Genomic DNA, 17,391 nt, shown 5'->3' with positions numbered 1-17,391 from the left:
GAGCAAAAGCAGGAGCAGGAAGGGTGGGGAGGAAAAATGCTTGCACCAGTAGAGCTTCCAGGCAGCACTGGATAAAGCCCTTTCGGTGTTGCCTGCCAAAAGAACAGAAACCATTCCTGGTTTGTATTTCAAAGTCCTCGTTTATTTCTGACATTGAATTTGGACCCATAGCTGAGCAACAAAGACACAGAATAGTAACAGGAGGAATCTGAAGTGGAAAAAAGTCTGGGATCCCTGCCCCTACCCCATCCTATTCCTCCACCAGCTCTCAAACGTTCTAATCCTCAGCTGCATCCCCCGTGTTTCCAGCCCTTCCAGACTCACCCATTTCCCTGTAGCCATGCCAGACCCAGGGCGTGTGTTGGCTGCAAGGCCAGCCCTCATCTTGGCCATCTGGCTGCTCTGGAACTGCCGCCCCAGCCTCGGCGCCTCGTTAGCCGGCAACAGGTCACGCTTTATTTGCTTGTGACGAGGATGACAGTGGAGTGGCCTTCCTTTCACCACAAGGGTGACCCACAGAAGTGTGTTATTCCCACCCTCCCCTGGGGGTCACGGTGCTGCCGTGGCAGTGGGAAGCCTTTTTGTGTGCCAGGAAGTAGAGTTGGGTGCCGGGAGCTGCCGTGTCCGTGTGCTGGCTCTGTGCCAAGGGGACTGCATCACGGGGCCGTCTGGCAGAGACCACACTGGGACACATTAACTTCTCGTGGCTCCCAGCATGATGAGACCTAGCTGAGCAGATGCTCGAGTGGGAAAGAATGGGATTTATCAAGTTAGCCAAGATTTTCTTCCTGTTACAGACTGTATTTTCAGGGAGGAGCACTGGCTGGATGGGAGGCAGCAGGAGCTACAGACTATTGACCAGTGGGATCCAGAGAGCTTTGCTGCTGCTAACTTTCATCTTCCCTCCTGCCTGCCCTTAATGTAAGAGGACATTAAAACCTGCTATCACTATTTGGAGAGTGGAAAGAGACTCTAAAAGCAACGCAGCTAGACCGAGTCTCAACATAATGGAAATGCAATGTCTTTTTGGGCTGGAGGTGGGGGAGATGGTGCGTAACACTTGCTCAGAAGTGTGTGTAAAATGCAGGCTGGGGCAAAGTGTTTGGTTACAAGGATCATCACCACGTTTTGTCTGGCTCCTTTCTTCAGATCAGAGGTGCCAAGGCATGGGCAGGTCCAATGTGTACATCAGCCTTTTGCCCGGTAACGTGGACATTCGAGGCTGGTGTGCTGTGTGTCTCTGTGCTGAGACCTACTTTTTCTGTGTGTGAATGGGGAGGTCAAGTCCAAATCCTGTGAGCAGTGGGATGATTTCTAAATTGCAGTGGTGAAAATAAAACCCCACCACTCACATTTCTGAGCAGTCCTACCCTATATTGCAAAGGCATGGCAAGGGTTTCCTGCCACTACCTCCAACAGCATCCGCAGGGATCATTGCTGTCCCGGTCCCTCCTCCCTGCCGTGAATGGGAAGTGCTCAGCTGAGCAGTCCTGCACTGGTTGCTATGGAAGTGCCTGGGAATGGAGATGAAGATGGAGATGTCCCTTTAGTAATTTTTCACCTAATTTGATTTATGGAGGAAGAAGAACCTTTCCCACATTCGTTTTTGCAGAAAGGCAGAGTCACTGGCTGTCGTTGCCAGCTGCAGCGCCAGTGAACCCACGTTCACAACATGTTCAAGACACATTTGGGTCTTGTGCCCTCTTCTTCCAGAAGCAAAAGCAGGGGGACCCCGACCACCTGAACGTCACTTTCCAGTGGGAGGCTGTGGGCAAAGGAGATGTGACCCAGTGGGTTCTGCTGTTGCTGTCAAAAGCAAAATCCATCCTAAAGCCAACCTTCCTCTGGCTGTCGGAGCTGTCAGGGTGGAGCTTTGAAAGCTGAAGGTGACCAAAACTGCAGTTATTTAGGAATTCAGTTCTTCCCATAAGTAAAATCTTGCCATATTCATGGGTCCAAGTTAAAATTGCTCCTAAGAAAGCCTGTGAAGAGTAAAGAGGTGTGGGCTTTGGCCGCAGACGGACCAGCCTGTGCCTGTTTGCGTGGGTGAGCACTTTTGCGAGGAACTTTGCCTCCCGCGGCAGTGACCTAAATTCACGTCCTGAACTTCTTCAGCACGTGCAAAGACCGAAGCAGGTGGGAGACGGTGCCCTATCTTACACTTGAACAGAAAAGCTTACTGCTAGCGGCAGCTGACGCAGCACGAGGGGAGCAGGATGACCTGGATCTGCCCTTCTTCACTTCCCCATGGCCGAGGAGCGCTGCCATGCCCCGCTCGGCACGGGGGTTCGGCGGGGACGGTCAGCCCGTTGCTCCGTGTGCCCAAGGCAGTGGGCATCACCTCGGGTGGCTGTGCGGGGACACCGAAGGCCTCGCTGGGCTCAGGGAGCCGGGGGAGCCTGGGGTAATTAAATTAGGTTTTACTGTACATAGCCCTCGTTAGACAAGTCCCTTTGGGGGAGAGAGTAGATAATAATGACACTTAATGATGGGTTCGGAGGCGGCCGGTTCGGCGTCGCCCTTCGAGGTCTCGCTCGCCTTCTGGCCCGCAAGGCTTGGCCGTGCCGGGCGGCTCGGCAGGATCGTGCTGGCCTCGGGCTGGGCGTCCGGGCTCCTCTCCTCAAAGACAAGTGAAATGCCCCTTCCCCGGAGCGGGCGCCGGCGGGGGACACCCCGTGCTAGTGGCAATGGTGCCTACACCTCCGTGCTGATGGCCCGCGGGTTCGGGAAGCTGTCGCGGAGCAGGCCGTGGCGGCTCACCGTGTAGCTTTGCAGGGTGGCCATGTTGAGGGGCGGCCCCATCTCCTTGTAGCACGCGGGGGTGTAGGTGACCCTCTCGCCCCCGTTGCGCACCATGTCGGCAGTCCGGATGTAAAAGGGGGAGCCGTACGGGGAGCAGGCCGGGCAGTAGGCGTGAGCCCCGTGCTGGTTGAGCTCGCTGGGCGGCGGCGCGGGGCTGCCCTGCCCGTCCACCACGCGGGAGCTGCACGCGTTGCACATGCCCAGGTGCGAGTGCGTGGGCAGCTCGGGCTCTTCCTCCTCCTCCTCCTCCTCCTCCTCTTCCTCATCGGAGTCATTTTTCTTGCAGCAGTAGTACTGCAGGAAAGGGAAGGGGTTGTATGAGGGGAAGCGGAGCAGCCGGTGGGGCAGCCCTGCCACATCCCCACTCCCCTCATCCCCCTGCCAGAGAAACCCTCCGTGGCCTCTTGCTGATCTGCTCCACCATTCCTGGGTCCTGTGAAGCAGCAGAAGCCGGACAAAACCTGGACCTGAGCGTGCTGCAGGAGGCAGTGGCTGGGGCACTCACCGCCATCCCCCTGTGAGGTTTGCAAGGGGAAGGTGTTTCATCCTGCCAGTTGGAAACTGCTCCAAGTAAGCGCTGTGCTTTTCATCACACGGGCATTGCTGCATGGCACAGACTTCACATTAACTTTTAAAGAGCAGGAGGTTGCAGTTAGCTGTTGCTGAAAGCCTCCTCGTTTAATTTACAAGGGGGAAAAATTATATAAAAATCTCCATCTGGTATTGCAAACCCAGCCAAGCCTGCACCTCAATTAGCAAGTGCTGCAGAGCTTCAAAAGCCTTAGGGCAGTACCCCCCACACTGAGGGGAGGGAAGGACATAACTGCAGCTCCTGGGGGGGGATAGGAGGTTTCAACTCCCTGCCATCACAGGCAAAAAAAGCCCATCCAGACCCCTCCTGCAGCAGCACCTTGGCCCGGGGAGCACAGAATCATAGAATATCCCAAGTTGGAAGGATCGAGTCCAACTCCTGGCCCTGCACAGGACAGCCCAAAAATCACACTATGTGCCTGAGAGCATTGTCCAAGCACTTCTTAAGCTCTGGGAGGCTTGGGGCTGTGAGCACTGCCCTGGGGAGCCCGTTCCAGTGCAAGGTAGGGGTGGCAAGGCAGAGGACACTCACCTGTAGCCTACAGTAGCAGAGCACAGCAATGATGCACAGTAGGATCACCGTCGCTAGGATTCCCCCGGTGATAACAACAGTTCCCGCTGTCATCCGACCAATTCTCCATCAAACTCTGCGAGGCAGGGACACAAAACTCACCTACCCTGGCTTTGTCATCACATTGTGGACCTGATGCCCACAAGCCATTCCAAAATACTGCATGCTCATTCCTCTCTCCCCAGCTGGAAAAGTATCATCCAATATTATCCTCCTCCTCCTCCTAGTGAGAGGACACACCTGGGACACAGCATCACATCCCCTCACTGTTACTGCTGCTCTGGCTTGGGGTCTTTGTCAAACCCCCCACAGCCCACTGGCAAAACCTCCCCCCCTTGCTGAGCCAAAAGGGACCATTTCCACCCTCCTGGCAGAAAATCCAGTTTCTGCTTCAAAATGCAGGAACAAACCTGGGTTTTCACCAGGAAAAGCCAAAGGGCAGCCTCTGAATTCCACAACAGTCCGAGCCCAAAAATTGCACCCTGGCTGCATGTCAAGCACTCACAAGGCTGAGCAGCTGCCACCCCCATCCCTGTGCCATGGCACCCAGGGGACACTTACGTTCAGTGACGGAGGCGTTGGACCTGGAAGAAGTGGAGGGAGAGGTTAAACATGGCCTGAGAGCACCCCTTGCACCTGCCTGCCTTTCCCCGTTTCCCAAGAATTTGCCTTGATTTGGGACCTGCGGGAAGCCCTGCTTCACCCCCGTGTTATTTTCCTTGATTCAAAGCAGGGAAAGGAGGCATTTCCCAAGCTGGGAGAAGTGCTCTACAGGAGCAGGATGCAGGCCTGGCTTAGTCAGCACTTGGCCTTTTCCACTTGAAAATTTATTACAAGGAAGGCGGATGCATCATTGCGCGAGTGGCCGATGTTTTAGGTGCTGCTGGGAAATGAAACTGCTCCTCCATCCCCTCCAGGACAGGCGAGCATCCCCCATCACCCCACGGACACTCACCCGGAAAAGGACAGGCAGGCCGTCGCAGTCACGCTGGCCCCGGGGCGGCCGGTCGGGACGGGCAGCACCACATGGCCACGGGGAGACTCGGCGGCCCTGGAAGGGAGAACAAGGAGAAAAACTCCACCATCAGCTCATCCCCCTTCCCAAAGAGGCTGCCCAGCATCCCCATCCCCACCAATGCCACCCGTGTCACTGCAGTGGGGCTAAGAAATTGCTTTTTTAGGGACACTGCTGGGAAATGTGGGTGCTGCAAAGGTGGGTAAACCAAACTGCCAGGAAAGGACGACCCCGTGCCCCAAATCTGCCGTTTCACCAAAATTGAGGACTTGTACCAAGAAGTGGGCGCAGCCATGGCCCCATCACCCCCTGCCCCCCTGGTGACGCCCGGCACAGCCGCATTTCATTATTGGCCCCTGCGTCCCTCTGTGCCTCGTCCAGAGCAGGGATAATTGATAGGGCCCAAGTGCCAGCCCGCTGCAACTGAGGAGATCTAATTACCCACTCGCCACGCAGCCCTAATTAACGGAGAAAGGTGGCAGCTTTCAGGCGAGACCTTCCCAACTCTCCCCTGGCCCCTCTCGGCTGCACGTCCCAGCAGGCAAAACTTGGAACCTCCCTCCCCGAAAATCACCCACCCTCCTCGCTCTGCTGTGATGATTTGCACATCCTGCCTGCCACAAATTGATTTTCAGCTCATGGGAAGTTCCTGTAGGAAGCCAAAAGGCGGGCACGCATTGGATTTCCTCCTTGAGCCGCTCTCACACATGAAACAAAGGAAAAAAAAAACCCCAAAGAAATCAATATGTCCATAACCCAGCTAATATCTCCATCCATCAGGAGACCCAGCACAGGGCTAATAATAGAGACCAACACACTCAGCTCCTGCTCCCTGTTACCAAACCGTACCCTGAACCTCTGCCAGGAGCGTGAGGGGACACACAGGGAGCCTTTGGTGTGGCTGTCACTTCCCCAGGTGCCTTCCTTTAACAGGGAAAAGGTGACAGTGGGTGGCTGAAAAAGGCAAACGCTGACCTTTGATGACCCCGAGAGGGACATGCCGTGAGCTGGGCAGTGATGGATGATGCAGGCAGCTGTTCACATCCAGAACATTTCATGGGAGCTGTGATTTGATTTAGAGCTCAGAGAGCAGCATCCAATTAGCCTGAGGACTGGAGTGAGCAGGCAGCCCTGGAGAATGACCCTGGGCAGGGAGGGACTAGCCTTGGGGATCCTTCGGTCACCTCCGAGACCTGAGTGTCTGATCGGGGCTGCCTCGAGGATGGCTGGGCTTCCACATGCCCCATCTCTGGTATTCCCATTTCTGGGAGTGCTGGGATCAGCATTTCACTAGCCCCACACAGGAACTGGGCTCTTCCTTAATAAAATAGTGACTGCTAAATAAAGGCAAAAATGAAAATGAAGCACAAGAGAAGCACTGCCTTTCCTCTTTATAGGGGATGTCTTCCAAGAGGAGGAAGCTCCTACCCTTCTCCTCTTCCCCAAAGCCTGCACACCACCAGTCCAGAAGTTCATTTTCCACCCAGTTTGTGCCTATAAAATAGCTTTCTCTAGCCCACAGCTCTCTCCTGCATGGATGAAGAAGGGAATGTAACACCTCCCAGGGAAGGAGCAAGAGCCACAGTCTCGGGAGTAACTGGGATTTTGGGGATTATAAACTAAATATGCCCAGAAAGGGGCAGGACGACGACAGCAGCCTTTTCACACCTCTGCCACCAGGAACCAGCCCATACCTATTTTGGGCTCCACTGGCTCAGCTGCACACGGCCCCACCACTCCATCCCAACAAAAAGGCCATAGATTTTCATGGATCCTGTAAAAGCCTGGGCTGCACTGTGAGCTCAGCTGTCCCGGAGCAGGACAGGATGCAGAGGCATCCCAGGCGGATGCCCAAGCCCAACTCCTCGAGGCACAGCCCCATTTCTCCTTCTGGCTTAAAAAGTGGAGTCGAGAGTTGTTTAAATATTTCAATATCCCAGGCTGAGCAGACTCCTTGGCACCCCCTGCTCCCCGGCTCCTGGGCGGCTCAGCAGAGGCAGCAGCCCAAGGGTGGCCGTGGGGACCCTCTGGCACACAAATCATGTCAGTAAAACCAGGATTTATAGGCGCAGGGCTGGTCCCTGCCGTTCGGGGAGTGGCCGGGGCGCTGGCAGCGGGGTCGCTCTGTCGCCGGGGGTCGGGAGCGGGCGGAGGGCGCGGCCGTGGCGTTATCGAACTCCTCCGGAGGGGCAGGCGGGCAGAGCCGCTTGCTGCAGAGATACATCTCTTTATTGATGTTGCCTCCCGGCGCAGAGTCACGGCCTGAAAAGTGACTCTGGGAACGCGTGGCATCTCAGCCTTCTATATTTATTCTCCTTCAGTGACGTCCATAGCAGATTTGCACGGTTTGCAAGTCCACGGCGAGGGTTTTGCCAGCCACCAGCACTCCCAGCCCAGCTGAGACACTCCCGTCCTTACGGGTGTCCCAGCAGCCCCGAGCTCATCCCTGCCACCCGGCAGGGGTCAAACACCCACACCAGAGCTCGGGAGCAGCTTTGGGCCGGGGCAGGGCACGGGTATACACCGCGAGCATCGTGCCGAACCCCGCCGCGAGTCCTGCCCCAACCCAGGCTCTGCTCTCCTGGTTTTGCTCTGCAGCTCACGGGATAATTCAATGAAATGTCTGCCTGGTAAATTAGCCCGGCCGCTGCCTCACCAGAGTCATCTCCCAGGGCCTAATTGGAAAAAACCAGCATCAGGGGCTGCCTTTTCAAAACAGATTATGGCAGCAAACAACAGGGCAGCTCCCGGGCAGCTGCGACCTGCCTCGCACGGCCCAGCCCGGCGGCAGGGGGGGATCAGCCCTCTGCTGCAAACCCCCAGCCACGGGGCAGGACGGGTGCTGGGCAAGGCTGGGCTCCTGCCACCTCCCTGCATGTCAGGTGCTCTGCTCTGAGGGGACAGACCAAGCCACGGGGGAGCAGAAACAAGGAGAGCCCACCACACAAACGAGCCGAGCCACATGAAATTGTACCCACAGCAATGGCAATGTGGGATGCAGCTGGCAGCCCCCGAGTAGCCTCCCTCTGGGCCCAGTGCTCGCCCCCAGGCTTCCTGCCCAGGCGGCAAACCCCTGGGGCACTGTGAAACCTTTAAACTTCTAATGAATGCATCAGCTGAACCTGCTGCTGGTTCTGCTGGAGTTATACTGGAGTCTGGACCAGTCCGCAGACAGAAATCACAGCAGCAGTCGGGAAACCTTTCATTTCAGCCTGCTGCAGAGAACTCCAAATAAGGTTTTCCCCAGCAGAAAGGGTGTTTAGTGTGACCCATTTCCTCCCCGAGGCTTTTTTCCTGCTGTGATGCCTTTGGTGCCTTGAGCCGTGTGGGTTTTTCCCAGCAGTTTTGCTGCAGCCAACACCCTGCTCCCAGCCACCGCAAGGACAGCGAGGTCGCAGAGATGACACTGTCCCCCAGCCGAGGCTCCAGTGAATCACAGTCACTGATCAAAACCAAAAATCCTGTGCCCTGCTGCAAGTCTGCCCTTGCTTTCCCTCCACCACCTGGACCAGCTCCCCAAGGCCCCCCACTGCCTCTTCCCAGCCCAGGGATGGGAAAGACAAAATACCAACAAGGATGTGAAACCAGCTCTTTTCTTGCAAAAGCTTTGTGGAAAAGGCAAGATATTAATCGCAATTAAAACAATCAAATGCCTTCAGTGGTGGAAGCTGCCAGCCAGACCCCAGCTCCAGGGTGGGCATGAGGGGCTGCGCTCCTGCTGTAACACTGTGCTCCCAACCCACTGAGCCCAGGAGATCCCTTCTCCCAGCCATCAAACTCCGCCAAAAAACACCTTCTTTCCCACCCAGGTTCACTGCCTCCCACGCCAGGCCTCATCCTGCCCTGTGGGAGCCCAGGAGAACTTCCCTGCTGACGTCTTTACAGCCACAAAGGACCAAGCATCCCCCTTCGAGCTCCGTCCAGCTGTGTGAAGCCCTGGCACATCCTGGCACCAGCACACGCTGACTCCTTTCCCTGGGAGGCCTCGCAGCACTTCTCAGACTTCCGGAGGAAGGGCAGCTTTGCAGGCTGGGACTTCTCAGGCACGGATTATCCCGGTATCTCGTTACTTGGGCATCTCATCCGCGCTTTATCTCCTTAAGCGACTATTCAGATCCCGTCTCGCCTGCCTGTGTGGATTAACCGCAGCCACGTATACGATGGAGGGACACGGAAGGGACTGTCACCCCACCCTGTCCCCCCAAACACACACAGACAGCAAACCCCATGGCTCAGCCAAGGCTCCATCTGGAACAAGGCAAGCCTCTATATAATTCCAACCCCACTTGCAGCTCCTCCTCACTGCAGGGCGGCTTAAAACCCAGGATAGGAGCGTGACAGCTCCCTCCTCATCCCCCCACACGTCTCGTACCCGCTGTGTTTGCTCGGCCGGCTCCCAGTCAGCCCAGCTCGGGAGCCCGGGCGGGTGGATGCGGTCCCGGGAAGGGGGGTGTGCAGCCCACGGTGGGATGCAGGATGGGAACACCCTCGGCCTGACCCACACGGCTCATCTCCCGCTGCTGTGCCAGGGCTCCTCCCGGGGCAGCTCCTGGCAAAAGCCCCGCATGGCCGAGGCCAGGAACGTGTGCCGGGGAGCCGCTCCCGAAATAACCGGGGACAAAACCGGCGGCACGAAGCCAAGTCACACAGAGAAGGGCTTTTGAGATTATCCCGCACGTCAGATCCCACGGGCGCTCCGGAGCCAGGCAGCACTCCTGGGCAGCGTCCCTGCCGCAGGCACCGGCCCTGCAGCACCCGCACAGCCCCCGAGGCCGGCCCTTGCCAAAAAAACTGGAGAATTTTCCCGCACACGTGTGCCAAAGGCTTGGGAGCTTGCCTGTGGCCACGGCCCGAGGAGAGCCAGAGCCCGGGCTGGATCCTGCCCCCCGTACTGTGGGTTCCTGGAGGACACAGACCTGGGAGAGCAAGGGCTTGGATCTTACTTGCACCCCACGTTGCCCCGTCACAACGGGTGTTTACAATGTTCAGCAAAAGACATGGATCCTTGTGAGCTCGGGAAGGAGCAGGAAGGGTTACTTAATCCACCCCGATGGCATTCACACCCTGTGCTGCTGCGGGTATCCCAGGACTGACTGAACCCCGTGGCAAGGCACCAACAGAGCACGGGTATTCCCCAGCATCAGCCAGCATTCCCAGCACTTGCCCCAGGCTCTCCCCAGCAGTGTGATGGAGCCGGCCTCTCTTCAAGGATGCTCCACTGTTCATTCTCCAGCACCCTCACTGCTCCAAGATGAAACCTTCAACTCCTTACACCAGTGGGCTCCTCCCATCAGGGCAAGGACGTGACGAGCTCAGCCGAATCCCTCCATGCCCTGGGGGCTGCAAACACACTCTGTGGATATGCAGTCTTCTCCCCAGTCTGATTTTCTTGCTCCTCCCCCACATGAAGGTGCATGCTCTGCTCTCCAGTGGGGCTAATTCCACCGGGAACTCAGTGACACCAAATGCATCTTCATGCCGGGCACACAGTGGAAGAGGAGGATCAGTCCCAGAAGCACTGTTCAGAGAAACCCCACAGAGCATCCCCAACAAGATCCAACCAAGCACAGCAGTGAGTTTCCCTCCAAAGATTTTTTTTCATTAGGCCAGTTTCTCAGCAGCTTTCTGTGAAACAACCCCCAGGACAGCTTCTCCTCCAAGGCACCACTTCATTATCACCCTCCTTGCCCTGGACATCGGTGCCATCTCACCCTTCCCACCTCATTTCCACCATTCCCATGAAAATTCTTTCCCCAGTTTCCCAGTTCCCACATGGATCTGTCCTTGCTGCCCTATCCCAGTTCCTCCCAGCCTGGCACATGAAACACAGCTTGTGCAAAACCTTTCCGTGTAGCAGCAAGCTCTGCTCCCGAAAGCAAAGCCCAGGGGAGAAGCTCTGGATGAGGCTGGAGCCTCTGTAATCCCATCAGCTGAAGTCCCCCCTGCACAGCACACCGGGCCATGCCACCCACGCCATGCTGGGGCGGACCCGCTGTGCCTCGGCGTCACCCAGTTTACGTGTTTTGCTAAAATAAAATGCAAAATAAATTCTCTGTCTCACCCCCTGCGTTTAACCCGTGCCCTCCTGCAGCCTTGGGGCTGGTGGCTGAAACAGTGACAGGTGTCTGAGGGGTGCTGCTCCTCAGGGACCTGAGGTGTCCCCCTGTGTCCTGCCAGCATCTGCCCTCCTGCCTGCAAACTGTGGGGGGATTCAATTAGCAAAGACATCATATCAGGTAATTGCACTGTTTACCCGTTAAGAGGAATGAAGGGAGATGAGCCTTGTGTTGGCCAAAAGGTGAGGGGCCACCACCACCCCTCTTGGCTCAGGAGGCCTTTAAATCCCATTTACATTAGTTAGGATAGCTATACGTGTGCCTATCGGTGATTCACTGCACTTCCCTTTCACATTTTGCTGCTTGCCTCATGTTCATCTCCATCCAGCCACGGGGCCAGCTGAGATCTCCCCCAGCTGCCCACCAGATGCAGGTAAGGGTTAAGCAGGACATGGCCATCAGCATCTCTAACAAACCAGGTACACCTCTGCCCACTTCCAGCTGGGCAGGTGCCCTTTGGCACCAGAGAACAGACGACCCTCCAGATCACAGCTCCTCCAACAGAAAACCCAACCCTAGGGCTGGTTATAGCTTAATCCTGCTCTCACAGGAGCTGCTAATCTGCATGGTGCTTGGGAACTGTCCTTTTGTCCAAGGGAAAGGGAGATGGAGGGTGCCAGCCCTGGGGAGGAGGGCGTGGAAGGGCAGCCTCTGCCTCCGCATGATGCAAGACCTGCTGCTCCGACTGTCAGCATCCCCCCAGCATGTTCGCTTGGAGTAGAAACAGAGATTTATTTTAATGACTCATTAAAGCCTAATTGCATTCAGGCAGCAGTACAGAGAGAGGAGCCTCCCACGTGCACCAGTACTACAGTCGGGAGGGCTCTCGGAGCCTCCCCGAAAGTGCAAGGCAGACAGACTGTCTCTTTTTGGTGGGGCCAGACATCAGGGCCAGCTGCTGGCTCTGGAAGTGTGGCTTTGTGATTGGGATCCAGAAAACAACCCAGAAAAGTCTCTGATCTCCTCTTCATTTGCCTCTGTCTGCCCAATGTGGCAGCTGGCACCAGCTGCTCATCCCTGAGCTCCAGGGAGGAGATGTGACTTGCCCAGAGCTTGGATGCCCATCTCCAGGGCCTCTGGGTGACCCTTTCCTAGCCTTGGGGACACACGTGTTTGTAACTTCCCCCTGGGCTTTTAAGGCCCCCATAGCAGGAGCAGGGTGGGATTTGCACGGGAGCCACCGCAGGTCACCCGGGCAGAGAGCTGGACACGGCACAGGGATGAGCTGCCCTCCCATCCCGAGGGCACCACAAAGTGGCCGTGCTTGGAGGGGAACCAGCCCAAACCCCAGCACTGGCGAGCCAGGGAAACTCTTGGTACTGACACCACCCACAAGGAGCCCACGTGCCTCATCCTTCCCAGTGGGACGCAGGCCCAGTAACAGCCACGTCACCCGTGGGAACAGGAGCTTACAGCCACTCTGACCTCCAGAGATCCCTCAGGACAAGCACTGGGAAGCCCCTCCTGCCCTTCTCACCCACAGAGCCAGAGTGAATCCACTGGTATCCACCCGACGTTCTCTCCTCCTGGAAAGGTGCCCCATGCAGGCATGGGGAAGCCACGGGTCCCCTTTTCTGCTCTGCAGTTCAGACACCCACAGCGATGCCAATGGTGTGCTGTGGGAGGACAGCCCATCTGGAGACAGACACCCCCTGGGATGGACAGAGTCACCCAGCCACAGCTCTGCTGTCCAAGCCACCAGTAATCCATCTCAGAGACGGCCCATCCATCGGGATCCTGGACCACGGCCCCATGGCTGCACACACCAGGGAAAGCTGGAGCCACACGTTGCTCTGGGGTCAAACGCAGGGCACAGCACCCGACCCAAACCCCACTGTCTGAGGCACATCCAAAAGGAGTCATTCCAGGATCAGGCCCAGGACTGACTTTTCCATAAAGCTACGGGCAAAGCTCACCTGCAGTTGCTTTACAGGACTACTCACACTTCTTTCACCCACTGCATCCCACCAGAGCAAGGAGGCGCAATGCAACCAGGCACAGACGGGCCGGCTCTGCAGAGCCCAACTCTTTGCTGGATTTCAGACCGGCTATTTTTTTCCTCGCTGATTTATCACACAGCAAGGCTACAGACTCATCCGTCACTCAGGATGCTCCACCTCACGCAGCCCGATCCGGCAGGAGCAGGGCTGGCCGGGGTGATCACACACACACTGCCACACGCGCCCAGTGAGAAGGAAAACCCAACGTGAAGTCTGAATGCCTCCTGCAAATGAAGTGTGAAACTTGCTTTCAAGAAAACAAGGGTAACGGAGCCACAATAAATACGTCATCCTGGTGGGAAAGCAGCGACAGGGAAGGTTAGGAGGGCAGAGATGCCAGAAGGGATGGGGGGCAGCAGGGATGGAAGATGGAGGGGGAGAAGGTGGAGGCAGCTGGGGCAGGGAACAAAGGGAACACCACGGCCTGACCTTATTTCTGTTTGCCACTTGCCCTGGGGGCTATCGGATTTGAGGCGTGACCACAGAGCAGCTCCCAGGAACAGGAGCATATCTTGTGTTCCTGTTTGTGCCCATGGCTAAGGTGGGTGGTCCTGCACCAGCTGGGAGCAGAGCTCCTCTCAAAGCTCCATCCTAACTCTTCCCAGCAGACACACACAGCTGGCCGGCTCTCCTGTAGCTCCATGCGCCCAAAATGCCCCATGCAAAATGGCTGGAGGATGCTCTGCATTTCTCCAGAGAAGAGGGTTTGCCAAGTGGAAAATCCTTCACATCTGATTTCCACCCTGCAAAGGGTCTTTTGGGCTGGAACAGTCCCCAGCAGGGCTGGGCTGCCTCTCCTAAGCAGGTCTCTGGAGCTGGCTGTCCTCAGGCCTGTGGCCAGGCTGAAATCCAGCACTTAGGAAAGAGATGGACAAGGATTTCACATCCCAGAGGAGATGGTGCCAGAACAGGATTGGACTCACTGACCCGATGTCCACCATCACATTGAGAATGGCAGCCTAGTGACACTCTCCCCTCTTGGCTTCTCAGCAGGTGAAAAAGTCCTTCCTAGGAAAAGCCTTTTCTCCCAATCCCTGGCAAAGCCCAGGTTAGAACCCTTTGGATCCTGCAGGAACAATGCTGAATGCCAGCCAGCAGCCCCAGGACACACAGTATCCCTCAAACAGCATCACAGGGAGTTCTGAGGCTTAGGCAAGCAAGGGGCAAAGCTGGGAAAGGGGAAAAATCCAGCCCCAGAAACACAAGCCTCCGTCGGGGTGGAATATTCCACCACTCCTTAGAAAATCTCTGTGCTGGAGAGACAATCAATAGTACGCAAATGAAATACAGCTGAAAACACTAAATGTTCCCACATGCCCTTTTGGAGGGAATAAAATCCTCCAGGATAACCTTAAGAGAAAACAAAAGCTGGGCAAATAGCTCAAGTACAGGTCTCCTTTAATTACTGCAGCCCGGTGAGAGATAAAACAGAGATCCTTCGGAATAAACAAAAGGATTTGATTTCCTCCACTTCAGCAAAGGCAGCCACCATTTCTCTGGAGAGGTTTGGTGGTGAGGTTGAGGATTTGATGGGCTGGCATGCCCTTGATGAATGGCTAAGCTTTGGGCTCCCGGAAAGGGAGCATGAGGCTAAGCCCCAGGCTTGGGATTCCCAAAACTTCAAGTGGCTGCAAAGAAGTAGGTTTAGAGACGGGAAAACTCTGTCCTACCCACCCGAGCTGCCATCAGAGTTCACGGGGACTGAACAAACCCAGCACAGCACAAAGTCGGACCACACAACCCTGAGAAAACGAGTCAGGATCTCGTAGGGCACCACAACCTCGGAGCTTCGCCCAGACGAAGCTGTGGCGCAGGGGCTCGGCGCTGCCCCGGGATGCAGGGAGCAGGACGATGCGGGAGCGGGGCGATGCGGGGAGCAGGACGATGCGGGGAGCAGGACGATGCGGGAGCAGGACGATGCGAGGAGCAGGACGATGCGGGGAGCAGGACGATGCGGGAGCGGGGCGATGCGGGGAGCGGGGCGAGGCGGGGAGCGGGGCGAGGCGGGGAGCATCCCACCCGAGCATCCCAGCCGGTTGTGCTCCGCGCCCCCCACCGCCCGGGCTTCCCCCTTCCCGTCGCAGCCCCAATCCCTGCCAGAGCCTTTCCCTGGCCCCGACGCCCCTGGAGAGCCGCGGAGCGGGGCAGGCGGGGTGCCCGAGCCGTACCTGGGCGCCCGGGCCGGGCGGGAGCGGGTGGCGGCGGGTCCGGAGCGCGGCGGCTGGGGCGGGGACGGGCCGGGACGACGGGGGAGGGCCGGAGGAAGAGGAGGAGGGCAAGAGCAATAACAGCGGGAATAATAAATAATAGGAAGCGGAATAATCACCGGAGCGGTGGAGGGGAGCATCCAGGCGGGTCCGGCCGCGGGGGAGGAGTTTGCCGGGGCCGGAGCTGCCGCCCCCAGCACCGCCCCCGGCCCCACGGCAGGGGAAAAAGGGGGGACGCCCACTGACCACACACCAAGCCTAATCCTCTCCTGGGGAGCACACACTGGCAGCAACCCCGAACTCTTGGGTACCTTCAGGCCACCCCCAAAGCCAAGCCCTGCAGCACCTCAGGCACTGTCAGACCTGCAACATCCCCATGCCCAGGTCCTGCAGCACCCCGGGCACCCCAAAGCCACTCCTCCAGTCCCCCAAGCACTTCCATCCCTAACAGCGTCTCCTGATGTCACCACTGCCTCGGCCCCATGCTGGGTGTCCAGAGGCTCTGGCTGGATCCATTCACCATGTCTCAGCTACTCACACTCCTCTGCCTCTGCCCCAGCCAGGAGAAAAACCCATCCCACACCACAGCCACAGGGATGAGCCAGGGCCAGGGGTGGGGATGCCAAGCCTATCCACCATTTTGCAGGCAGAATGACTCCCCCTTCCCATGACTCCCTGTAAAACACATCTCTCTTAGCAGACACTGGCTTCCCAGCGTGAGGCCGGAGGCGCTGCCGGCTTTGCTGCAAGCTCAGCCCATTGCTGTGTGCCCCAAGCCCATGCTGGCACTGGGAAGCCGCATACACATAAAAGATATTGCCCCCAGTGAGAGTTTCCAGCTGCTGGGAAGCTTTGAAGCTCCAAACCAGGAGTTTAAGCTGGAGAAGGTACAGCTTGCAGTTGGCATCACCTTTGGAAGCGGAGTGCTGCTCACTGCTACGATAATGATAATTGAATCTCATGCCTTGCACCACGAGCTGACCGCTGCGAGTGTGAGGATTACTGTGCCAGGAGAACTCGTGTTTGCCTGTTTCTCTCTGATTTTGGTCTCAACAGGGCACGAAAGCCATGGCAAGGCAGTGCAGCTTGGTAGGATGAATGCAGAACCTCTCCTACGGCGAGGCAGTAAAACTCTCCTGTGCTTCAGTTCCTAAGCACAAGACACCACTGATACTTCTCCTCCCTGCAGAGCAAGCTATAAAGCTGGGCAGAAAACACCGCTCACCTTCTCCTCCGTCAGCTCACCGTCCGTCAGGGCATCCCCGTTGGGCAGGGATTGCTCTCCCCGTTCTTCCAGCCCAGCCCTTGCAGCTGCTCGCTGCCGGAGCCAGGAGCCCAAGCCGCCGATTTCTCCCCGGGATCCAGCAGCAGAGCTGAGCCGGGAGGAAATAAATGCACGTCTGGATGCAAACGGCTCTGCGCCTTTAGCAAAAGGGCAGGATGAATTATGAAATGCAAAGGCGAGCTAAGTGGATCCTGTCACAGCACTTACCCTCTGTACTGCAGGATCCAAGCGCCTGCTGGCTGCGGGATGAAGGAAGGGCTGCTGCGGGATGAAGGAAGGGCTGCGTGGCACACACAGACACCTGCACACAGCCCGGCCAGGGACACCCTCCCTGCTCCCCTGCTGAAAGGAGAATCCACATCATCCACTCCAGCACATCAGAGGGCTGGCAAGTACAGAGAAGCACAGAGCGAGAAAAGCGAGCACGCGGAGTATTTCTGCGGAGGGTGGTAGAGATGCATTTTCCCCTTAGCTGGGCTTCAGAGCTGCTGGAGGGATGGGAATTAGAGACATCCAGGCGAGCACGGAGGAGGAGGCCAGGAAAAGTGACAAAGTCATTTCCTGGGCTGCTCTGGGCAGGATGCGAGGAGGTGATGACAGCCCAGGGCGCAGGGAGAGCCACTTCTCCCCTCAGCAAGCGCTGCCAGGGCCATGGGAGGCATTATTACAGCTAATTCAGAACTGACATTTCGCTGTTTCCATGGATGGACATGGAAAAGAGTTTCTTTGGGATTAAGGAGTCACTCCGCTTACACAGAGCTGAGATTGCCCAGATCCAGACGATGCTCCCCCATCACTCCCGTG

The 17,391-nt window shown here is 57.1% G+C and overlaps 1 protein-coding gene across 2 annotated transcripts; it reads right to left on the bottom strand.

Moving 5' to 3' along the window:
* Positions 1 to 120: 120 nt before the first annotated feature.
* FAM163A (family with sequence similarity 163 member A) lies at positions 121 to 17,131 on the bottom strand. Of its 2 annotated transcripts, none has more exons than XM_042033918.1 (5): positions 16,795 to 17,131; positions 4,920 to 5,015; positions 4,526 to 4,548; positions 3,926 to 4,040; positions 121 to 3,096 (listed from the first exon to the last, which is right to left on the bottom strand). In XM_042033918.1, exons 4-5 carry the CDS (start codon positions 4,016 to 4,018, stop codon positions 2,695 to 2,697), a joined length of 495 nt encoding a protein of 164 aa, XP_041889852.1. In that variant the 5' UTR covers positions 4,019 to 4,040; positions 4,526 to 4,548; positions 4,920 to 5,015; positions 16,795 to 17,131; the 3' UTR covers positions 121 to 2,694. The 2 variants fall into 2 exon arrangements, with proteins under 2 accessions (XP_041889852.1, XP_041889851.1); XM_042033917.1 differs by lacking the exon at positions 16,795 to 17,131 and adding an exon at positions 16,528 to 16,771.
* Positions 17,132 to 17,391: the final 260 nt, after the last annotated feature.

This window comes from Corvus kubaryi, unplaced genomic scaffold (assembly GCF_017639235.1).
Source record: "Corvus kubaryi isolate FWS band 111438036 unplaced genomic scaffold, C.kubaryi_AGA036_p1.0 37361, whole genome shotgun sequence".
Classification (NCBI taxonomy): domain Eukaryota; kingdom Metazoa; phylum Chordata; class Aves; order Passeriformes; family Corvidae; genus Corvus; species Corvus kubaryi.
This window is presented reverse-complemented; position numbering and strand designations above follow the sequence as displayed.